Genomic DNA, 20169 nt, shown 5'->3' with positions numbered 1-20169 from the left:
TCATTGCTACTGTAGAAATAAATTTACATTCTATGTAGGCCTAATGCTAAGACTTTTAATATATCTTCTACTATGGTAAGGATTTTAGGTTTGCACAAGCCCATGCTTATTCGTATCGCGTGTATTCCCGAAAACTTGTAAAGTAATTTTTTCGATGAAACAAATTGTGTTAACTTTTTATAACCACTTGTTTTCCTTGCAACAGCTAAACGCTAAAGTGTTTGATTGGCAGAAACTTTCTGCCAGAGGATGTAAAACATTACATGTGCATTGTGCAATTTGAATGTGCAGCTATAATTTGAGCACAAATTGAAGCTAATTTAAATGTGTTTTTTTATGTTGAATTGCTGTTATTTCTTTCGCTTTCTTGTTTCCGTTGAATAAAGTTACTTTTCGGTTACTTTTTTGCAAAATTAAAGTCACTTTTTTGAATTTTTTAGGTTACAAAAAAATCGCCCTACTGATTATGTTTTTGTTAAAACGATATACGTTACTCACAGAATGTTTTGTCGTTTTGCACAAATATGATTCTTCACTCCTTTGATTTCAATTTATTTTCCACTCATCTTCTGTTAAACATTGCCTCAAAAATGGTAATGCAGTAGGCTACACAGTATCTCTAAATCAGGGGTGGGGAACCTGCGGCCCGCGTGACTGTTCCATGTAGCCCGCGTCAAAATTGGGCTCCTTATTTGCAAAAGTGAAATCATTTGAAGCTAAACTACATCTGTGGAAAGTACAACTTGAAAACAATAACACCGCACATTTCCCTACCTTGCAAGAGCAAAAGCCTTCTACAACAGCTAAATATGCCCATGTATGTGTCAGTCTTATGGAGACATTTAATGCAAGATTTTTAGACATATAGAGTAAAGAAATGAAGTTAGATATTTTTGCCTCTTCTTTCAATGTGGTTGCAACTGATGTTTCTAGTAACTTCCAACATGAAATAGTAGAGCTCCAGAGTGACGGTACGTTGAAAACGATGTACCAAAACATTCCACTGCTCAACTTTTATCAGCGCTACATAAATGCTGATGATTTTCCAGTCATGCGGAAACATGCTTTGATATATGTGTCTCTGTTGGGAAGCACCTACCGTTGCGAGCAGTTTTTTCCTAATTGAATCTAACAAAAAGTAGGCTTCGCTCTACAAGACTGACTGATAAAAACGTGGAGATGCAGTTAAGAATTGCAACATCTTCCGTGTCAGCAGACATCACACAACTCACCAAAAATAAAAACTTTCAGCCATCCCACTAGCTGTGAAAGTGAAATAAATCATTGTCTACTTTGCTGCATTTTTTATCTGTAAATAAAATTTCGAATTTTTTAGTGGCCCACCTATGTTATTTCTCATTTTATGTGGCCTGCAATACTAAAAAGGTTCCCCACCCCTCTTCTAAATGCCGAAAAACGACCCAAACATGAAACTGATTATGAAAATGACACAAGAATTACATAAAAATGAGCGTGTACGACACAAAGTCTGACAACCTTGCTTAGTTAGGCTACAAGGGTTCCCAAATTGGTTACCTTTTAGGCTATATGGAGGCTTTCAAGGCAGTTGCAATATCTCAACCATCAGCAAAACAACATTTTATTAGGGACTTTACTGGTTTAGTAAAGTCCCGAAAGAGAAGGTGAAATTTAATTTTTGCATGAGGCTACATCAAATGTAATTAACTGTTTGAAGGTTGGGGGGGGGGCTGTCAATTCAACTTTTTTGCATCAACAGTTGTATCCCTAAAACCACTGAGGCTGCGACTATGAGATTTCTTGACTTTTCCTAACTTTCATTCACCTCTATTGAGCTGAAATTTTGAGCGAATAAAGGTTATAAATTGAGAGATATAAGGCATTTCTCAGCACATCCTCTGAAATATTTCATATTCTATTGTTCAAAATTTTCCCACCAGCTGGATGAAAGTAATTAATTTGGCCCATGTCTCGTTAATCCTAACTGCTTCACAGCGTGAAGGAAATTGACAGTATGCGTGGACCTTTTGTTCTCACCACGGCTTATAAGCGACGTCGATACAAGAAAAGCTTCAACTTTGATACAATGAGTTACCGTCGCTTGCGGTTGAAATTGCGTAAAATTAAACATAAGACTTGGTGCCAATGCATCTAGAGCGAGAATAGTTTTTCGCAGACAATTATGTCCTTTCAATCAAACAAAGCATAGGCTACAACGTTATTGCCTACTATAGAAGCTGCTCTGTAACATATTATGATTTTGGTTTCAAATCTTTCCTTTTGTCCGACACACTATCAAAAGCAGAAAAGGCGTCGATGTTCCCAAAGCTTCTCACATATACTTGTAAACATTTATTTCCAAGTCGACATGTAAAGATTTGAAATGCAATACGCTTCTCATTTGTGTAGGATAAACCAGAACATCACACTTTTGTGAAAAGGACGATCGTTCCACCATGTTTATACGTGATGCAGCTTAGTTGAATCAATATATTCGAGGCTTCTTGTACCAGGTTCACTGTCACTGATAAACTAAACCGCGATGCAGTACCTCGCAAAGCAATTGTAGCGTAACATTTCCATGTGCTATATATAACTCGTCATAAATTATAACTATATAACTCGTCATAAATTGTGAAAACTTGTGTATTTACTTGTCAAGTTGTCTCATGTGAAATATAAGTTTGCATAGCAATGTCACAATGAAATCTTATCTCCGTTTACCAAACTAAAGATATGAACTTATGCGACGTCTTGCAACGTTGAATCGACGGAAAGGCGGGTAACTGCCAAACTGAACTGAGAATGCATGAAAGAAATCGTTTATTATCGAATGGACGTGACGTCAGAAAACGATGAATCGACATAGGCTAGCGGCGAGAGATATTTTAGTTAGATAATGACACGCGGCAGCGCGTTTACATTGAATAAAAATACCTTTATTTTATCCATTTCTATTTCCATTCTTCCTAGTTTCGTCTCACAATAACAAACAAATGAAGTTACGCATATTTACTAAATTATTCAATAAACAATAATGCATCATCCAGCATTATGTCAGCGCTGATTGACTAGACATATTCACGAGTTGTGTGAGAATTGTATTCGATTAATCGCATTATTTATTGTAGGTAACACCAGCAAAAATTCAAGTAATTGCAGACTCTGCCTTCATAAGTGTAGTTTAGAAGTAGCCATCTCATATTGAGCCAATCCAATCAATGTAAAATAAAACGCTTTTACTTGATAGCGCGTGTGATATATAGGTTTTATCTAACAACTACTTTTAGTTACATTGAAAGTGAATGAGTAAGCATTATGCAGTCTGTGACAAAGACTGGAAATGTATAATCAGAAAATATAATATCATAAAGTATATTGCGTTATGTACATCTAGTAATTTTTATGAACATGGTATCATTTTGCAGGCAGGCGTTTTTATAGAGATACAAACTTATTCCATAGTTTGATGTATGGCACTTATCCAACTGTTTCATAATGCGAATAGCTGTTTTAGTTGAATTTAGAAAAAAATATAACTTATAACCGCAGACAGATGCAACTTTTTTCATGCTTTAGGCAATCGGCAGTACGGTGAACTATAGTGGTACATAACATAACCCATATGCGGGGTAATCGCAAGGGTCAACCCAAGTAATGGAAAGGTTCTTTTTGAATTATGGTGATGGAATTCTTGTAATGCTATTGAACTTCATCTTTTTATGAAAAACTTATATTGTTTGCATTTGCAAGAAATATCAAACTTTTGGATTTTTTTTATCACTGAACTGTCCGTTAGTAGAATGTTTCTTTATTACCTTAGTTAGGCCTATTGGTAAGTCAGGAAAGTATTTGTTGATGTGACATATGAGGATATTGTAAGAGACCGAGTTATTTTGTAAATAGTATTTGATTTTTGGACACCATCAAAATTTTCTCACAATACACAAATGCGCATCGAGATATAGTGCTCACAGTTTGGAAAAGTTAGATTGTGATAATTACAACTTGCCTGAGTAGGCCTACAGCAAGGGACAATCAAAATAGATGAAACCGCATTCATGGTAATATAGACGTTTTGGAAACTGCTCTTTTCGTTTTCAATATAATAACAAGAATGACAGCTTATTTTCACTAAACATATAAACAAATATCAAAAATTATGAATGAACAGCGCATCTATATTTTTCGGTTTAGGTTCAACAATCTAGCCGTCAAAATGATGGAATATTTGGTAATTTTGTTGAGACATACCATTGCCCAATCGTTGAATTTACATCAGAGATAATTTTATTAGATAGATTATCAGTTTCATGCACATGGTTTCATTCAGCGTTATAATGTTGTTTTTCAAGCCACGTGGCGTTCATGGTCATAACGCAACATTGCAGAAACAGCCAATATTGATACCAGGTAGGCCTACTAATTATTACGCCGCTTTCGTCAAATCTACGTCGCTAAACGACGATATTGTGCAAACGCCTGTTGGATTTCCCTTCTACGTGTAGTTTATCATAAACGTGAAGCATTGCTCAAAAAGCTAATCTGAATCACCATAGATAACCATAGCATTCATATAGTTTCATCATCAGTAAATATGTAAAGTGCACTTCACAATTTTTAACAACGGTCTGACAATTTATTATATTGCAAAGTTTTGATTTATTCTCGATTTTTATAATTCTGTGTAACAGTTTTTTTCTAACTAGTTTCTATGGGACTAACAATTTGTTTCATTATACATTTTCTTTAGTATTTCAACGCCATTATTAAAAAAATTACGTCCTTTTCACTTTTAAATAAAACATGGCAAGGCAAGGATTCAGTGCTGAAGAAATATTGCAACATGTTTTACTGGATTCTGACGACGAAAGCCAGGCGGATGATTTGGAGGATTTATGGCACTCCGATTCAGATGAAGAAGCGGATTCTTCTCCGTCAACTTCCGCAACAGCGATTCCGATCGAGATTGACGACCAGTTACCTTCCATGGGCGATGTTCAACCGGAGTTTGCGCCATCAGGACGGATTATAACATCGAAAAGACTGGTGAACAGCATAGATTCCTATCTCGACATGAACAACTACGATGCTGTTGAGTTTTCCTGACACACTGAAGTCTTATACAACTTTTGTAGAAAAGCCAAAGAACAGACAAGAGGGCGGCGTCAGCATTACTTGGTCTAATGCGAGACCGGTGCACAATGGGAGAAGGGGCCGGGCTAACATTATATCTGGCCCGATTGGTGTTAGAGGAGAAGCCAAAGAAGCCAAGACCCCTCGGCAAGCATGGGAACTATTTTTTTCTTTAAACATTTTGAACATTATTGTTCAAGAAACAAATAGAAAAATTGCCACACTCATTTCTCAATTGCCAGAGAGAATTTTAGATGACAGCAGGTACTGCTATTTTGGCCCAACCAACAACGAGGAGATGCTGGCCTTTGTTGAATTGGAGTATTTTCGGGGGCTTTTAGGACAGGCTGGTCATTCCACGGATGTATTGTTCAATCAACTGCAAGGACATCCCGTGTTTAGTGCAACAATGAGCAAGAACCGCTTTAAATTTTTATTTTCGAACATTTCGTTCGACGACCAAAATACTAGGCCGCAACGTTGGAAGAATGACCGGTTGGCCGCATTTCGAGTCGTTTTCGAAATGTTTAACAAAAACTGCGGCAAACATGTCATTCCAGGTGACTACTTGTCGTTGGACAAAACGCTATACCCCATGAGGACACAAATTGCCTTCAAGCAATATAATCCAAACAAGCCTGCGAAATATGGCCTTCTGTTGGCGGTAAACGCCAGCAGATTCCCATACACATTTGCGGCATCAGTCTATTCAGGTAAACCGAAGGAAGAGCCATTTAATTTTTACGTTCGTGGAACAGAAGAACTGGTAAAAGGAATGGTGATGAGCCTGGAACAACACGGTGACCTTCAAGGTCGGAATATTTTGTATGACCGCTTTTACACCTCCATACCACTCGCGCAGTGGTTGCTTGACAGGGGTATAACGTCAGCTGGAACCCTCAACGCTATACGTAGAGGAATACCCCTGGAAGTGAAGCAAGTGAGTGGTAGGGAGAAATCTTCGTACGAAATTTATTGGCAGACGAGTGAGGCTGATCTCAGCCTACATTCTTATGTAGTAAAAACGAAGAATTCTGGCATGCGGAATGTGTTGATGTTGACGACCATGCAACCTCTATTGGGGATTACCAAGGATGACGGCAAAAAGAAGCCAGGCTTGTATAAGCTTTACGACTTCACAAAGGGTGGCACCAATATCATCGACCAAAGGATGGGTTGGTTCATTCACGTGCAAAGCGAAGTCCCCACGGTGGACAACTACTGCGTTTGCTTATTGAGAAGGTGCCAAAGCCACAAAAAATAAACTACCATAAAACCGTGGCCAATGTCAATGCTGTGAAAAGCCTTTATGCCCTGCACATTCCATACGAGTATGTCAAGTTTGCTTTTGCGCAGAATAAACTATTTGAATGATTGCGGTTTTATAAACTTTGGCTTCAACCACAGCCTAAATAAAACGCGGAGCTCAATGAGAGATTTTCCTTTTTTCCTTTTATTAGACAGATAGCTATTTTTACGTTGATTCAACATATCAAGACGTTGAATACTTGTAAACATGTGCGGTTTTGCAATTAGATTGCTTATCAAAATCATCTATCCTTTTTTGTATAAAAAGTGGGTCATAAAACTAATCGTAATGCTCGATGTAAAATTCAGCATTTTTATATGCTGAAACAGTATTGTATTCATATTTTATAAATCCATTTTCTATTTAGAAAATATCAATATAATGCGGTTTGAGCATAGCTGAATTTTAGCACGGATACAACGACTGATTTTATGACTTTTATACAAACAAGGACAGAAGAGAAGTAATCTAATTGCAAACCCGCGCATGTTTACATCGTCTTGCAATAATGAATCCACGTCGAAATGATTGTATTAGCGTTGTATTCAATTTCTCGTATTATCGAACTGTAAATGTGCAGCCACTTGTAATTTCAATGTGCCTCATTGCATATTCTTAAATATTTCTGAATTTGTGTGTACATAACCTGACAGAACACAGGTTGCTTTACCATTGAATCAAGTTGAAAAACGTTGCTGCAAGAGCCTTGTGCCAATTGCTGCAGTCCGGTATTGCTGTAACCAAATCAAAATACTTATCAATATTTTGCTGCCAAACTGACATTTTTATCGCATAAACGCCCATTAGGCAAAAAAAAAAGGCAGCTAATTCTTTGTAAAGTATTTCTCCAGGTTCACAATGATTTGACGCATAATAAATACTACTTTGAATAAATCTAAATATTGTTTGGATTTTAGTGTGTGGCATATGAATCTTAGAGAGCTTATTGAATCCACAAGAAAATGACCCGAGGCATTACAGATTTTCCTTTTGATGAAAAGCGTTGTGACGTTCTGTTAATTAATGAACCGTAACTGTTTTATTTTGAATTTCTTTCTGACTTCTGTTTATGTAAAGCATCATCGACTTTATCGGGTAATCTTACTCCTAGTACTAGCCTTGTATGTAGCCGAGTTCACATTGAACTTACATTGAGAGACGCTGTTGCAACTACAATACATTGCATTTAAACCGCTTTTTTTGTTGCATGATCTTCCATTCGTTTCGTGGATTACATAATAGTATTTGATAAACGCCACCCTGCTTCTTCAGCTGGTCTACATTTGTTAATAAAGCGTAGGAGTTGCTGTTCTTGGAACCGAGGTCACAAGATCATAATCCAAATTGGTGTGACACGCGTTCAGAAATCTCATTACTGCATGTAATTGATGAAGCATTGTTCTTTTAGTCAAGAAGCGAGCTTTATTTTGAGCGTGGGAAAAGTTATTATTTTGCATGAAAAATATAGATTCAAATTGAGATTATGTAAAAAAAATTTAATTACAACATGGCAATGCATGTTCTTCATTACTCTACCAAAAAATAATGTGTAAACTCACGCTACAATTGCTTTAATCGCAAAATAATCCAAAAGTCATAAGTCACCTCAACATTTCAACGTCTATGAGCAGTTCTAAAATTCACATAGGTTTAATTTTCGGATATGCTCAGCGTGAATAATTTTACAAAGTGAATCCCAAAGTTTGAAGCCGTACCTTAAAAAATAACAGAGATATCACTCCTAAAGCATAAGAAGAATCGACAGCCCCCCCCCCAAACTGAGCAAGACTCCAGGGAGCCCAACCTCGTAAGGGTTAAAGCAACCATGGCTACCTAGAGATACGGCCTGATTTGTTACATTCTACAGACTTTCCACATTTTGCTAACTTTTGGTAACTGTCTGAATAAAAACTTTTAAAAATATTATTTTAACTTTGCCGAAAGTTTCGGCAAAATGTCAATTCAGCAAAATGTCTTTCGGCAAAATGTTCCTTCGGCAAAATGTCCGGGTACCTGATTACACACCCTTTGATAAATTTTCAGTCTGTTAGCCGCTTGCTGACAGTCTGATTGAATGTTTTCCAGCGGAGGCCTACTTGTTAATCACGACAGATGGCATGCTTATTGGTTACTGAAGAACTGATATTATCATATATTTGATTCTAAATGGATTTCTCGCTACTCTGCGATCCTTATTGCTTATAGCTGCAAAATTACCAAACTGTGTTATTTCCTAAGATTTACTTGCACAAAATCTTATCGTTTTGAATCAATACGTAGGCAATATGGCCAACATATAAATGTCAGATTTTGTTGTGACCGCCGCTTTTCTATTGAAAAGGAAACAGAACTCTAAAATTTCTTCAAATTTAACGAACATATTGATTTGTGAGTTGCAATGCTGCTTCTAAACTAAGGCTGCTTGAAAAAAAATTGAAAAATATTTTCATTTGACACAATACTGCTTGTTTTAGTTTTATTTTTTTAAATAAGCACACGAAAGAAAAGAGAAACTCTCAAAAATTCTACGTAGGAAGCAACCTAAACAACAGAGTGGGCAGCCTTGTGTCATATTAAAACATGATCGATTGTTCTTTTAGACTTACGAGTTATGAAACAAAATTTGATTTAGTTTAGGGTTATTTTTTGTGGTATGTAAATCTTTGAATAAAAAACACTTCCAGCAACCCCATTCTAAAACAATCATAGCTTATTTGGCTACAGGCAGTACAGTAGTCTTGACAGAGAAGTCGAACGTGCACTTTTGGACCAACATCTGAGATGATTTCATAGGCTTGAAACTTTTTTGGGGGGGTCGGAAAACTTGGAAAAATCCCCGTATATTCTTCAGAATCAGTGTGTTTGTATCCAATCCACATTTCTTCTGATGACAGCTTCTGCACTTTTTGGAAAAAAGAAACTATTCCAAATCTCTTGCTTCCTCAACGATTTTACTGGTTGCTTATTACCCGCATAGCTTATTTTTTTAAAAGTAAAGTAAAAAGTAAACTGAAAAAATGCTATGTTTTGTTTTTAGAGGTTTCTTGCTCAGAAGGCCCGGAAATCGTATTGGTGCGGCCCTAAATAATCCTCTCGACAATTTTGGTTACAAGGAGGGGCTCCAAAAAGGGGAGAAGTCGGGAAACTTTCCCCCCTAAGCACAACATTGTAACAAATGAGTAGTTTTTTGTTTTGTCGCTTTTGAAGCAGGCCCATTTTTACTACTAAAATAAAAATTTACCAACTTAAAAATAAACAAATTTTTGAATGAGATGCGTAGTTACAAGTATTTTTCAATCATTGTAGATGCTACTTTAGATGTTTCTCATCAAGAACAAATCATTTTCCTATTAAATCAGGCTATGTTAAACTGCTTCAACATGTAAAATCGGATGCTGTTAAGCCTGCTGATCTCTGTATCTCTGAGCGTTTTATGTTGTTCTAACTTGAAAAGTAGTGTTGCTTGTGATGAAACATTTAATAACCCAATTGGGGTTTTTATTCACTGAAATAGAGAAACACAAAACAATAAAAACTAAAGACAAACTAATAGCAGTAGGTAACGTAGGGGAAGGTATGGACTGATGAGCCACTTTTTCACATTAAAAGCTATAGTTGGTTAACTAATCACTCTATGATGATATAAACTTCCACACAACATAGTGTGATCACTTCAGTATATTGTGTAAAAAATTCAACCACATATAATTATAGGATCAACAAAAATATTTGACAACATTGACGGTGATCAGAGTGGTTCAAGGGTGCAAACGCGTTTGGACCCTTGAACCACCGGGTATGGACCCTTGAACCACTCTGATAAGTTTGACCTTAAAGATGTTTAGAGCAAACTTTTATGATACAATAAATACACTGCCAAATACGCATACTGCTAACAGTTTGCAGAAATAGATTAAGCAATATTAAACTGCGAAAAGTCGGTTCAAAACTTTTTAATGTCAACTGTTTGTTTTGTCGTTCTTGCAAGTGGTGGGGGGAGGACAAAAACAATTGATAAGGCATCACCAGCTTCGCTAATCATTTTATAATACTTTACACTCCACTTACAATACACAATAATTTCTAAAATAAAAAATAAATGAAACATGTTTATTGTCCCTCAATTACGCATTGTGCTAACCCATGAACTATGTGGTTCAAGGGACAACACTTTTGGTGGATCATCGGTCAGGACTGTTGGTGACAAAGTTCCATCTTAGCTTTACTTAATTAGAATGAAGTAATATCTAAATGAACTGTACTAAATCCTGCACTATATAGCCCATTACAATTTCTGAATTTTATATCTCGATGCTAGCTGTATTTAAGTTTCTGTAAAGCTCCAAACGCAAATGAGAAATTTTACTAAAACACCTCAAAATCACACCCCACCCTCTAACTTGCAAAATTTTAAAAGATTCCATCCAGAACTTTCCAAGAAATACTATTGAACTAAATGCAACTTATTTAGTTGATAAAAATTTTACTATAAGGTTTTATTCGAATTTGGAAAGGGGTGGTTTATGGGTCAGGTATGGTCATGGGTCCATACCTTCCCCTACTACTTATTAGGCATACAACACAAACTTCTACTGTCGTCGTCGTCGTCGTCGTGTGAGCTTCTGGGGCCGAGGGTCTATCCTTTTACCACCCCAGATTCACGCTGTTCCCGGACTACACTGGAAGACTACTAGAGAGCAGCCAGTCTTTGGTTTCATCATCCATGACGCGCAGACCTTCCACTCCGTTAGGTGGCTTGAAGATGGAGCAGTCATTGATGATGTGGTCTGCGGTCTGTTTCTCGGCACCACGTTCACAGGAGGAGGAAGAGGCCATTTCCCATTGGTGCATGGTTGAGTGGAAAAGCCCGACGCCCGTACGGAGACGGTTGAAAACGCACTGATGCCTGTCTTGGTAGTGTTAGACCGATGGGGCGTGTGTCGGCGTCGAGGATGAACGAATAGAGTCTGGTGGCGGTTGACTTCCATTCAGAACTCCATTTATGGTCCGCCCAAGCAGCCGCAGAGATTTCTTGTACATCAGCTTCGTTGATAAGAAGTTGAGCGGCTGGCACGAATGGGTGTCTTGATTTCAGTCGACGGGGGTGCTCGTTTGGGAGAGCAGAGATCTTCTGGTGGAGAAAGTGGTTAGGCTCCAGTGCCCGTCGACCGAGGGACAGAGTGGCTTCTTCGCGACGAAGCTCAGCGGGTTGGATGCCAGCGAGAATGGGGAGATTGTCCAATGGTGTGGGACGCAGGCATCTGGTCACTGTGCGCAGGGCGATGTTTATGGCAGTGTCGATGTTATGGCAGTGAGCACTGCGGCACCAAACAGGTGCACAGTACTCTGCTGAAGAGTAGACAAGGGCTAAGGCTGCTATACGCAAAGTGTCAGCCCTCGCCCCCCAGCTAGAGCCTGTCAGGCGCTTGAGTAGCGCAGCGCGGGATGTGAGTTCCACTGTAAACTTCTACTGTAACGTAAAGCTTCAAACATAAGACAGCGACGCTCTGGCACAGCAGTTGAAAGGAAAGGTTGCTTGCGGTGCCAGAGGCATCGCGCTTCTTAATCAAGCAACATATGTCGTAACTACCAAACACAAATTCCAGACGTTGTCAAGACGTAAATACCACACTGCTTTGACTAAGCATGTACTATTTTTGCTTGACCAACTGTATTTTGACATGGAAAACTACGCCCAGGCATATGATAATGGATCCAACATATTTGTAAAAGTGTCCAAGCAAGATTGACGGAAGTAAACCCTTCTTGCCTATTAAAGAAAATTAAAGCTGTTCAAAGCGATTAGGCTACAACCTGATAATACAAATTCACTAAATGAGCTACTGTCACACAAAATAATCAATTTATCAAAAAATTAGCTTTCCAATTATTTCATTAGTGAATTTTTTATTGAATTTGTTATTTTGTTTTAAGTTGCAACTTCTGCAGGCCAAATGGTGGCAAAAATTTATCAACACCAAAAGTTTTTTTTTTTTTTGTATTCAGGCTTACAACAAGTTGATGAGTTAAAAAAAACTCATTAAATTTATTTTTTAAAGCTTATAAAAGCATTGAGTTAGGCTTAATTGAAAAGCTTTGTTTATTCTTGAGTTTACCAAGACCAGCGTCTTAATTGAAAACATCCGGCAACGTTTTTGCATAACGAGCCCTGTACTAAGTCTAAGCAGGTAGTTTTACATCCTGCATTTTTAACAATCCCTGCTTGATCTATTTTTTATATTCAAATAGATTCAAAAGGCAAGTGACACCTTTTAAAGAGTAAAAATTACTGCTTTATTTCTGAAATTTGTAAACATATTTAAAAATAATGCAAAAACCAGATTTAGCAAAACTATGCAAACATTTTACTAATACTATTCTGTGTCTTTAGCTAACGGTTGTACTCTAGAAATTTCTTCAGAACTTTTCATGTCTTCAAGTAAATCCCTCAGCAAATTAGAGAGTATGTTAGATGCAGGTGCATTCGTTTTGTGGTTGAGATCAACGTTCGATGCTTTGCTGCCACCAGGCGAATAGCTTGCAGATGTTTTTTCTCCGCTAAAAGCTTCTTTGTGGTTTTCTGTCACTTTTTGAAGAGCTTTTGACACTTCTCCGTCATTGTTGCATTCAGAGCTTCTTGAAGCGTTATTAACGTGATTAATATCCCTTTTTTCTGAATTATCTTGTTCTTTCTTTTTACCGACTCCATTCCTATCATTGTAAAATCATGTTGTGGTATAGGGTTAACAACTTTGAGGCTTGTATCATGATTATAGGCTACTAACAAAAACAACTTAGTCGGCTTCGATTTTATAATAATTTTCTCAACAACTAGAGAATTATTCAGCACAGTTTATTCAAACTTTTGTAATATTCGTATGCTGAAGTGAATGATTTGTATTCTAGAGGTGTGTGGCAGTCTACTTTCAAAGGTAAATATGGACATAGAACATGTTTTCTGACCAGCGAAAGAAGAGATAAACAACATTATGCTCTATCAAACTTTCGAAAATAAACGTTTTACGTATGGAAGCCAATTTACACAAACCTGCTTTACTTTCATCCCTTGATGTACAGTATATTGGCATTTTCAGTCGCTCTTTTTAGGAATTATTAAAAAATATAACCTATCATTTTACACTTACTCCTTCGTAATGATATATACACCTATGATTGACTGCACGACTCCAAACAAGAACATAAAAATATGATCAAATTGAACGTTGTAAAATTCTTTGTAAAACATAACACCGGCCAATATAGCGCTTGTTGTAAAGAACATGAAGTTTACAGGCACAACATCTGATACATTGTAGAGCTGCATAGCCTGAAAATAAAACAATGTATTTATTCTTTTGGTCCATTTACTCAAAACTGAAAGATTTATTTGTGGTAGGCTACGTCGTATGGTATCTCTATTACAAAATGTAAGAGCGCCAGGTAGTAGTTTGGTTTAGTGACCAAACTGAAGTACGCCAGACTCTCAGATATTTTGTGGTTTTAATTCTGTGAAGTTAAGTTTTAACAGAAAATTTATATTTGAAAAAAAAATTAAGTTTATATTATAGCTAACTATAAAGGCTGCCATGCCTGCAATAACAGCCATGACAAGTGTGAGACGCAGTCTTGTAAATTCATCCAATATTTGAAAAAGGATATGAGTACGTGCTGGCATCAAAATAATTTTAATAATTATTTTCCACAGCCTATACAAGAAAGAGTCTAAATCAAACAAAATTCTATTGTTATTACACATTAAATAGAAGTGTAGACGAGGTAGCCTGTTATTTTTCTTTTGGTGCTTGTATTTTACATGTCAACATCTCTAACTTACTAGCACATTTTTCACAATTTATTTTTTCTTTTGAATGCAAACGAAACTAAAGCGATCTTGTTCTTGCCACTTACACGATTTAGAAACCTTATTTGTGTGAATGTTGTAACTGGAATAATAGCCAATGAAATAAAGAATACTGGGTTGAGGACGTGATCTTTTTTTTGAATGATTGTTTCTGTTATCATTGTGGACACAGCTTTTGCCGCAATAATTGTGACAGAAGCCACTATGGCGACCAGCAGAAGAAGGATCACCATCTGCTCTTTCCCTCGCACATATCTACAAAGTAAGTTTGTTTGTGTCAATAATTTATAAATTGTCCAAAAAAATCTAAATAGTATACTTAATTGAATTGTTAAGATTTTGGTAAGGTGATCTTTTTATTTTATTTTTATCAAGTATTGTCCGTTTGTGACAGTCATTTGCTGTTTACGTTATGAGTTGAGGTAGCCTACTCAATGGCGGTTGTTCAGCGAAATCTATATTTTAATGTCAATGCACAATTGCGTTACTCTTAACGTTACTCAATTGCGTTAATGAATAACTGTGACGGACGGAAGCGATTAAGGCATTCAGCATAAGCTGTATGCTACTGGTATAGCACATACAACGATGTTTCAATGTGCGGGAAACAGATTACAAACTGCAATCAAAATCACAAAGAACTAACCGAGTCCAATTTAAAAAACATCTGCCAGCGCTCTTCAAGAGAAGACATCGAACATGTCAAAAGCTTTGTGGTAGTGTGCCATGTGGTTGCGCAATTAATGTAAATTACAGGTATCCTAGCTCAATATTAGACATCATCAGACTGGTCTTTGATTAGCTATTTGTTCAAATTCGTAGTTTTTGTTTCTCTTGTTTACAAACATTAGCCTTTGATTCATAGTAACAAGAGATATCTTTCAAACGATCATCTAACATTGCTTCAACAGAACTGTAGACAGTGTAGAGTAATGTCTGCTTAGTCAAAGTTAAAAACTGATTACATTTCCAATGGTCTGGTTGTGACAAGTGTTTGATTTTAGTTGACATTCTGTGACTTGCATAAATTTGATCGCCCGTATATGTTGGATGTCAAGTCTCTACTTCCTTTCCCGTTAAATTATTGTTATAATTTTTGCAGTTTTTTTAGGACTTGGAGAGTATCGTCCGCACCATCGCTGGACATTAGCGTATGTGCATCCACAAGATTAGTTAACATTATTTTTTCATTAATTAATCTCACTACAGATGGTTTGTTTGTAAAATTGAAGATAATAATACAGCCAGATAGAACAAGTTGTTCCTTTTTTTCGCGTCACCATCGCCTTTACGTTTTAAGACGTTGAAACGATATGCATAAGCATGGCAACTTCCGATACGGTAGTTCTACTGTATGTCATATTTTTAATACCACAACATGTTAAAACAATAACTAAAGTTTATGTTTTCAGCACAATGTTACGAATATCACTCTTCAGTATTCGTTGCTGGATTCAGTTGATCAACAATATAAGAAATAGCCTATACGTGCTGGGAGGTTCATCAAAGTGGCCATTTAGAAAAAAATCGGTATAAGTTTTTCATGTCCGCTGGTAAATATCAGACCTGTCAATAGACAATTTTATTTTTGAAATGTTAGATTCAACCTGAAGTGCATTTGCAGCCCAGATTTAAATAATTCAATCGGTACGTTTTTTTCATCAGCTGTTCTGTAATTTTCGACATATGGTATACTCTCTGTCACAAAAGATTTTGCTTAGTTATCATATATAGCCTACCTCGACAAGACCAGAAATTTTTACAACTTTTCAAAAGTGTTATTTGCAAACACCAAAGTAGTTGGCTACTAAAAGTATTTTAAACAAAACAAACCAGTCAAGGACTTCCTTTTTTTTTTTTTTTTTTATTTATTAGGATTTTCTAAGCGCAAGAAATGTGCGACAAAATATAAGTCCTATAGGGTCTATACTTAAAATAATATCAAAATTTTTATGTTTTGTGGAATTTCTTTGAAGGTATAAAATAAGAGGTCTGGCAACACTCCAAAATAGATTTAACATTTCAGGCACTAAAAATGATATACTAGCGTTATGCATTAGCAGTGCATTATTAAGCTACAGTGCATTAACGTAAAAAATAAAAACACAAAAAACTATATTATACAATACACAACCACACCAATAGGTCCAGAAATAATAATTTATTTATAAGCGTGTGGCACTTTTCGCTATAATAAAAAGAAAAAAAAAGAAATAGTAATTACGCTTGACTTACTTTAAATAAAGAAGAATCACAAGAACAAATATTTCAACACTAAGGTAGACAACGAATGGCCATGCTTGCAAATACAAAATAATCTCCGCAGACGTGAGAACAGGTTTTCCTTTCACGGAGAAACTTACAAGAATAACAGATCCAACCTGGAAACCATGACAAGCCATTAAAAAACAACATCATGAAATAAATATTATGGATTTTCTTTGTCATTCACAACACGCAGCTTGAAAGGGTAGTTCCTTGAATGAATTTCTGATTAATGTCTGGTGGTGACAATTATATGGTGATATTTTAGATAAATGGTCCAGTTTTTGATTTCATTTTTGGATAAAGCAAAAATGGGTCACAGTTTTAATATACTATGAATGTCTACGACAACTTGCTTTGCATTCTTTCAACACGTTTTGTGATCCTAAGCCAGTATGCTAATGTGTTATTTAGCTTCAGTATAACCACGTCTTTAGCATATGTTGGATGCTGAGAGCATGTCCTGGCACTCGACACAAATCACTGTATGCAGGCAGCCTAGTTGTTTTTTCTTATTTATAACTAAAGGAAACGTACGACTTAGTCAAAAATTCGTGAGCAATTCTTTAAACAACATCTGCGCTATTGGTGTGCTAGAGCTGCTAATCGAAGGGTTAGTGGTGTAGGCTATCATCCTTGTAAAATTTTATGATAGGCTAATTTTACAGCAGGACTGCACAACTCAAAATGGTAGAAAGGCTACAAAAACTATGTTTCGCGAGCTTTATACAAACATTGTAACGTTTCTATACAGCCTATAGTGACTATCGAATAACAGATATTATTCTGATAGGATACAGATGAAACCAAATTATTTGAAACAAATTAATAAATCAAAAGTTGGTGTTACAAAATTTAATTGTAGAAATTAATACATTTGAATCATCTAGTGAGCCGCATGTAGCCCGCAAATCGTATGTTGTGCAGACCTGTTTTACATAGATAGCTACTTGTTAAACAAAGATTTTTAAAGAAAACAAAAATGTAGCCTACTCACAATGACAAAAGTAACTCCCATCATACTTGACATGGTCAACGGCTCGTGTAGAAACACGACCGCTATGATAGCGTTAGCTATTACTCCTAAGCTACCAAGTGGAGCAACTAGTGATGCCGGAGCAAATCCATAAGCCATGAAGTTTCCCCACTCTCCCAGACCCATGAGAATCATCCCAAGCCACCACCATTTGTCAACGCAGTAGTTCAGTTGACTTTCTTGGCCCAATCTGTGTAGGGAGTACTTATTTTAGTTTTAAATTGCAATGTACAGGTGAGTGAAAGTTACCAAAAAGTTTCATAGAGTAGATAGATCATTATATCACTACTCCTTGTTGGCAAGGATATACTTAAATCTTGCGGTCCGGTTTTATGTTTCCACTAACAAAAATCCTTGACATTTAAAGCTTTTCGTAATAGGCTACAACACGTTTCGAAATATTCAAACGATTCATTCTTGTTCGACACAGTTTTGTCTTGATTTCGTTTTATTTTGAAGGCTTAAGAAAGTTTAGCAAAACAATGGCCTAGGTTTTAAAAACTGTTTCATTTCGACAGTTAATTTGCGGCAGTAGCGTAGCCAGGAATTTTGAAAGGGGGGGGTTTTGACGACCCAACGGCGGGGGGTCTGGGGGGCATCCCCCAGAAAATTTTGAAAAATTACTTTGAATTTGGTGCATTCTGAGAGCATTTTCAACAAAAATGTAGTTACGAATATTCCTGTAAAATGGTGGTGTCTGGAGGCATAGCAAAAGGATAAGATCATGTTTTCTTCGGCATTTTTCGGAAATAAAGCTTAGTCTCTATGTTTTCTTGTTGCTAATTCCTGGCTAAGATGTTTGGTATTGGCAAAACTTGCTCTTTTAATGCAATTTTGTTTAAAATTAAGCATTTTTTTTTAGACTGAAAGCATCATTCTCAATATGGTGACGTCACACGCGTGCCAAACGGGGGGGTTGTAACCCCCAAAACCCCCCCCCCCCTTGGCTACGCCACTGATTTTGCGGTATGTTTTGTCACGGTAAAAATTCAATGTTCTGTTAAAAAAGTTGCTTTAAACAAACCAAAACTTGTTTAGGCAGCTCTATTCAAATACTGTAGAAAAAACATTGATGATTTGTTAAACGACTGTATACAATCTCGTACTGTAGGCTATACAATCTCCTGTGGGGGTTCCGGTATGCAGCAGCTTGTAGCTATACTAATGATAAACACAATTTAATCAAAACATAATACTGTTATTATAAACATAAACAGTACAAACAACAATGTGGAAAATCCGTACATAAACTATACAGTTATGCTGTTGAGAATATTTGTTTCCACAGTATTTATGAGTTTTAGGGTTAGAATTATTTAGTCATGAACCTCTACTAGGATTACCGAAGTTAAAGATCTCTATTAGGAATGATCTTGAGTGAAGATTCTGTAACATCACTTCCTAAATTGTTTCATTTTGGTTCTTAAACTTGCATTTTATCACTGTATGCGAATATCAATGCATGCGCAATCCCACACGAGTCATTGGACATCAGTTTGGCAACCGCTGTTTCAAATGAACGAAAAACGCTTCCAAAACGCACCTGTTATGAGCTTTCTTTTGAACATTTAGAGATATGCTGATGAGCAAATTCCCACACAAAGCAAGAGCCATACCGATCACATGACGGTCAACGTAGGAGTCAATCGTAGGCAGGCTAGTGGAGTTTTGAAGCGACCGGTTGGTAATCAAGAGAGTATGATTATTGAAATCCAGTTTCAAAGATTTCGATATTAAATATAAATCAGCTGTTTCGTTTTCGTAACTTCTATTGAGCATTGTTCTGTTCCTAAGTCAATTTTAAAAAAAGGCTAGATTTTCCTGTTTTAACGAAGCAGTATTAATTTTAACATTTCTGCTCTAAAATTACTTTAAAATTGTAAAAAAAAACCTGCACAGTTACTCTGTACGCCATAGGCTACAGGTGTATGAACTATCTGATTCTATCATTATGTTTTGCCAAACATGCAGTTCTGCTGTAGACTTAACAAATACCTTGTGGTATATACTTCGCCTGTTGAGACCGACTTCATGGCTTCACAAAAAGCTTAAATTGGGTTATTGAGGTAGATGGACCGAATATCGATTATTAATTTTCTCGACAACGTTCATATCGACGTAAAGAGGGATATATTTCAACTGCAAATAGCTATTATAAATCACTCTCAATCAATATTTCTCGTATATCTTTCTTCCATCTGTATCTATGTCTGCTCTCTTTTTAATTTCCTTTCATAACTGTGGAATTTACAATTTTTGGAAAGCATTAACGCTTGCACAATTAACGCTTTCACTTTAAACAAAAGGCAAGAACCTACGAACCGTTTTAAGCCTCTTGATATAAACATGTTACTTACTGTAGATTTTTTCGTCGTGTTTTGCCTTGCAGGGCGATATACTGATATTGCCTTCAGCTCGGGAGGAAATGCCCCCACTTCCTGCTTCCTCAAATCTACCGCAGTTAAAAAAAATTCTGTTTAAGCATCACGTTTCAAACATCAAAAGCTTTCTTCATGAACGTTTATAACAATTTTCTTGTTGACAAAATACAAAAAATACAGCCAAAAATACCCCTATCAAAAT

General features: G+C 36.5%; 1 protein-coding gene across 1 annotated transcript; it reads right to left on the bottom strand.

Annotated features, from left to right (window-relative positions):
* Nucleotides 1-12556: 12556 nt before the first annotated feature.
* Nucleotides 12557-19374, bottom strand: LOC145777666 (NIPA-like protein 2). The gene is made up of 6 exons (XM_082589098.1): nt 19130-19374; nt 17548-17776; nt 16521-16666; nt 14333-14540; nt 13570-13751; nt 12557-13135 (listed from the first exon to the last, which is right to left on the bottom strand). Exons 1-6 carry the CDS (start codon nt 19363-19365, stop codon nt 12799-12801), a joined length of 1338 nt encoding a protein of 445 aa, XP_082445224.1. The 5' UTR covers nt 19366-19374; the 3' UTR covers nt 12557-12798.
* Between the last annotated feature and the right edge of the window lie 795 nt (nt 19375-20169).

The sequence above is a fragment of the Aplidium turbinatum genome, chromosome 9 (assembly GCF_918807975.1).
Source record: "Aplidium turbinatum chromosome 9, kaAplTurb1.1, whole genome shotgun sequence".
In the NCBI taxonomy this organism is placed as follows: Eukaryota; Metazoa; Chordata; class Ascidiacea; order Aplousobranchia; family Polyclinidae; genus Aplidium; species Aplidium turbinatum.
Note: the sequence above shows the minus strand (reverse complement) of the source record. Positions and strands in the feature narration are given on the sequence as shown.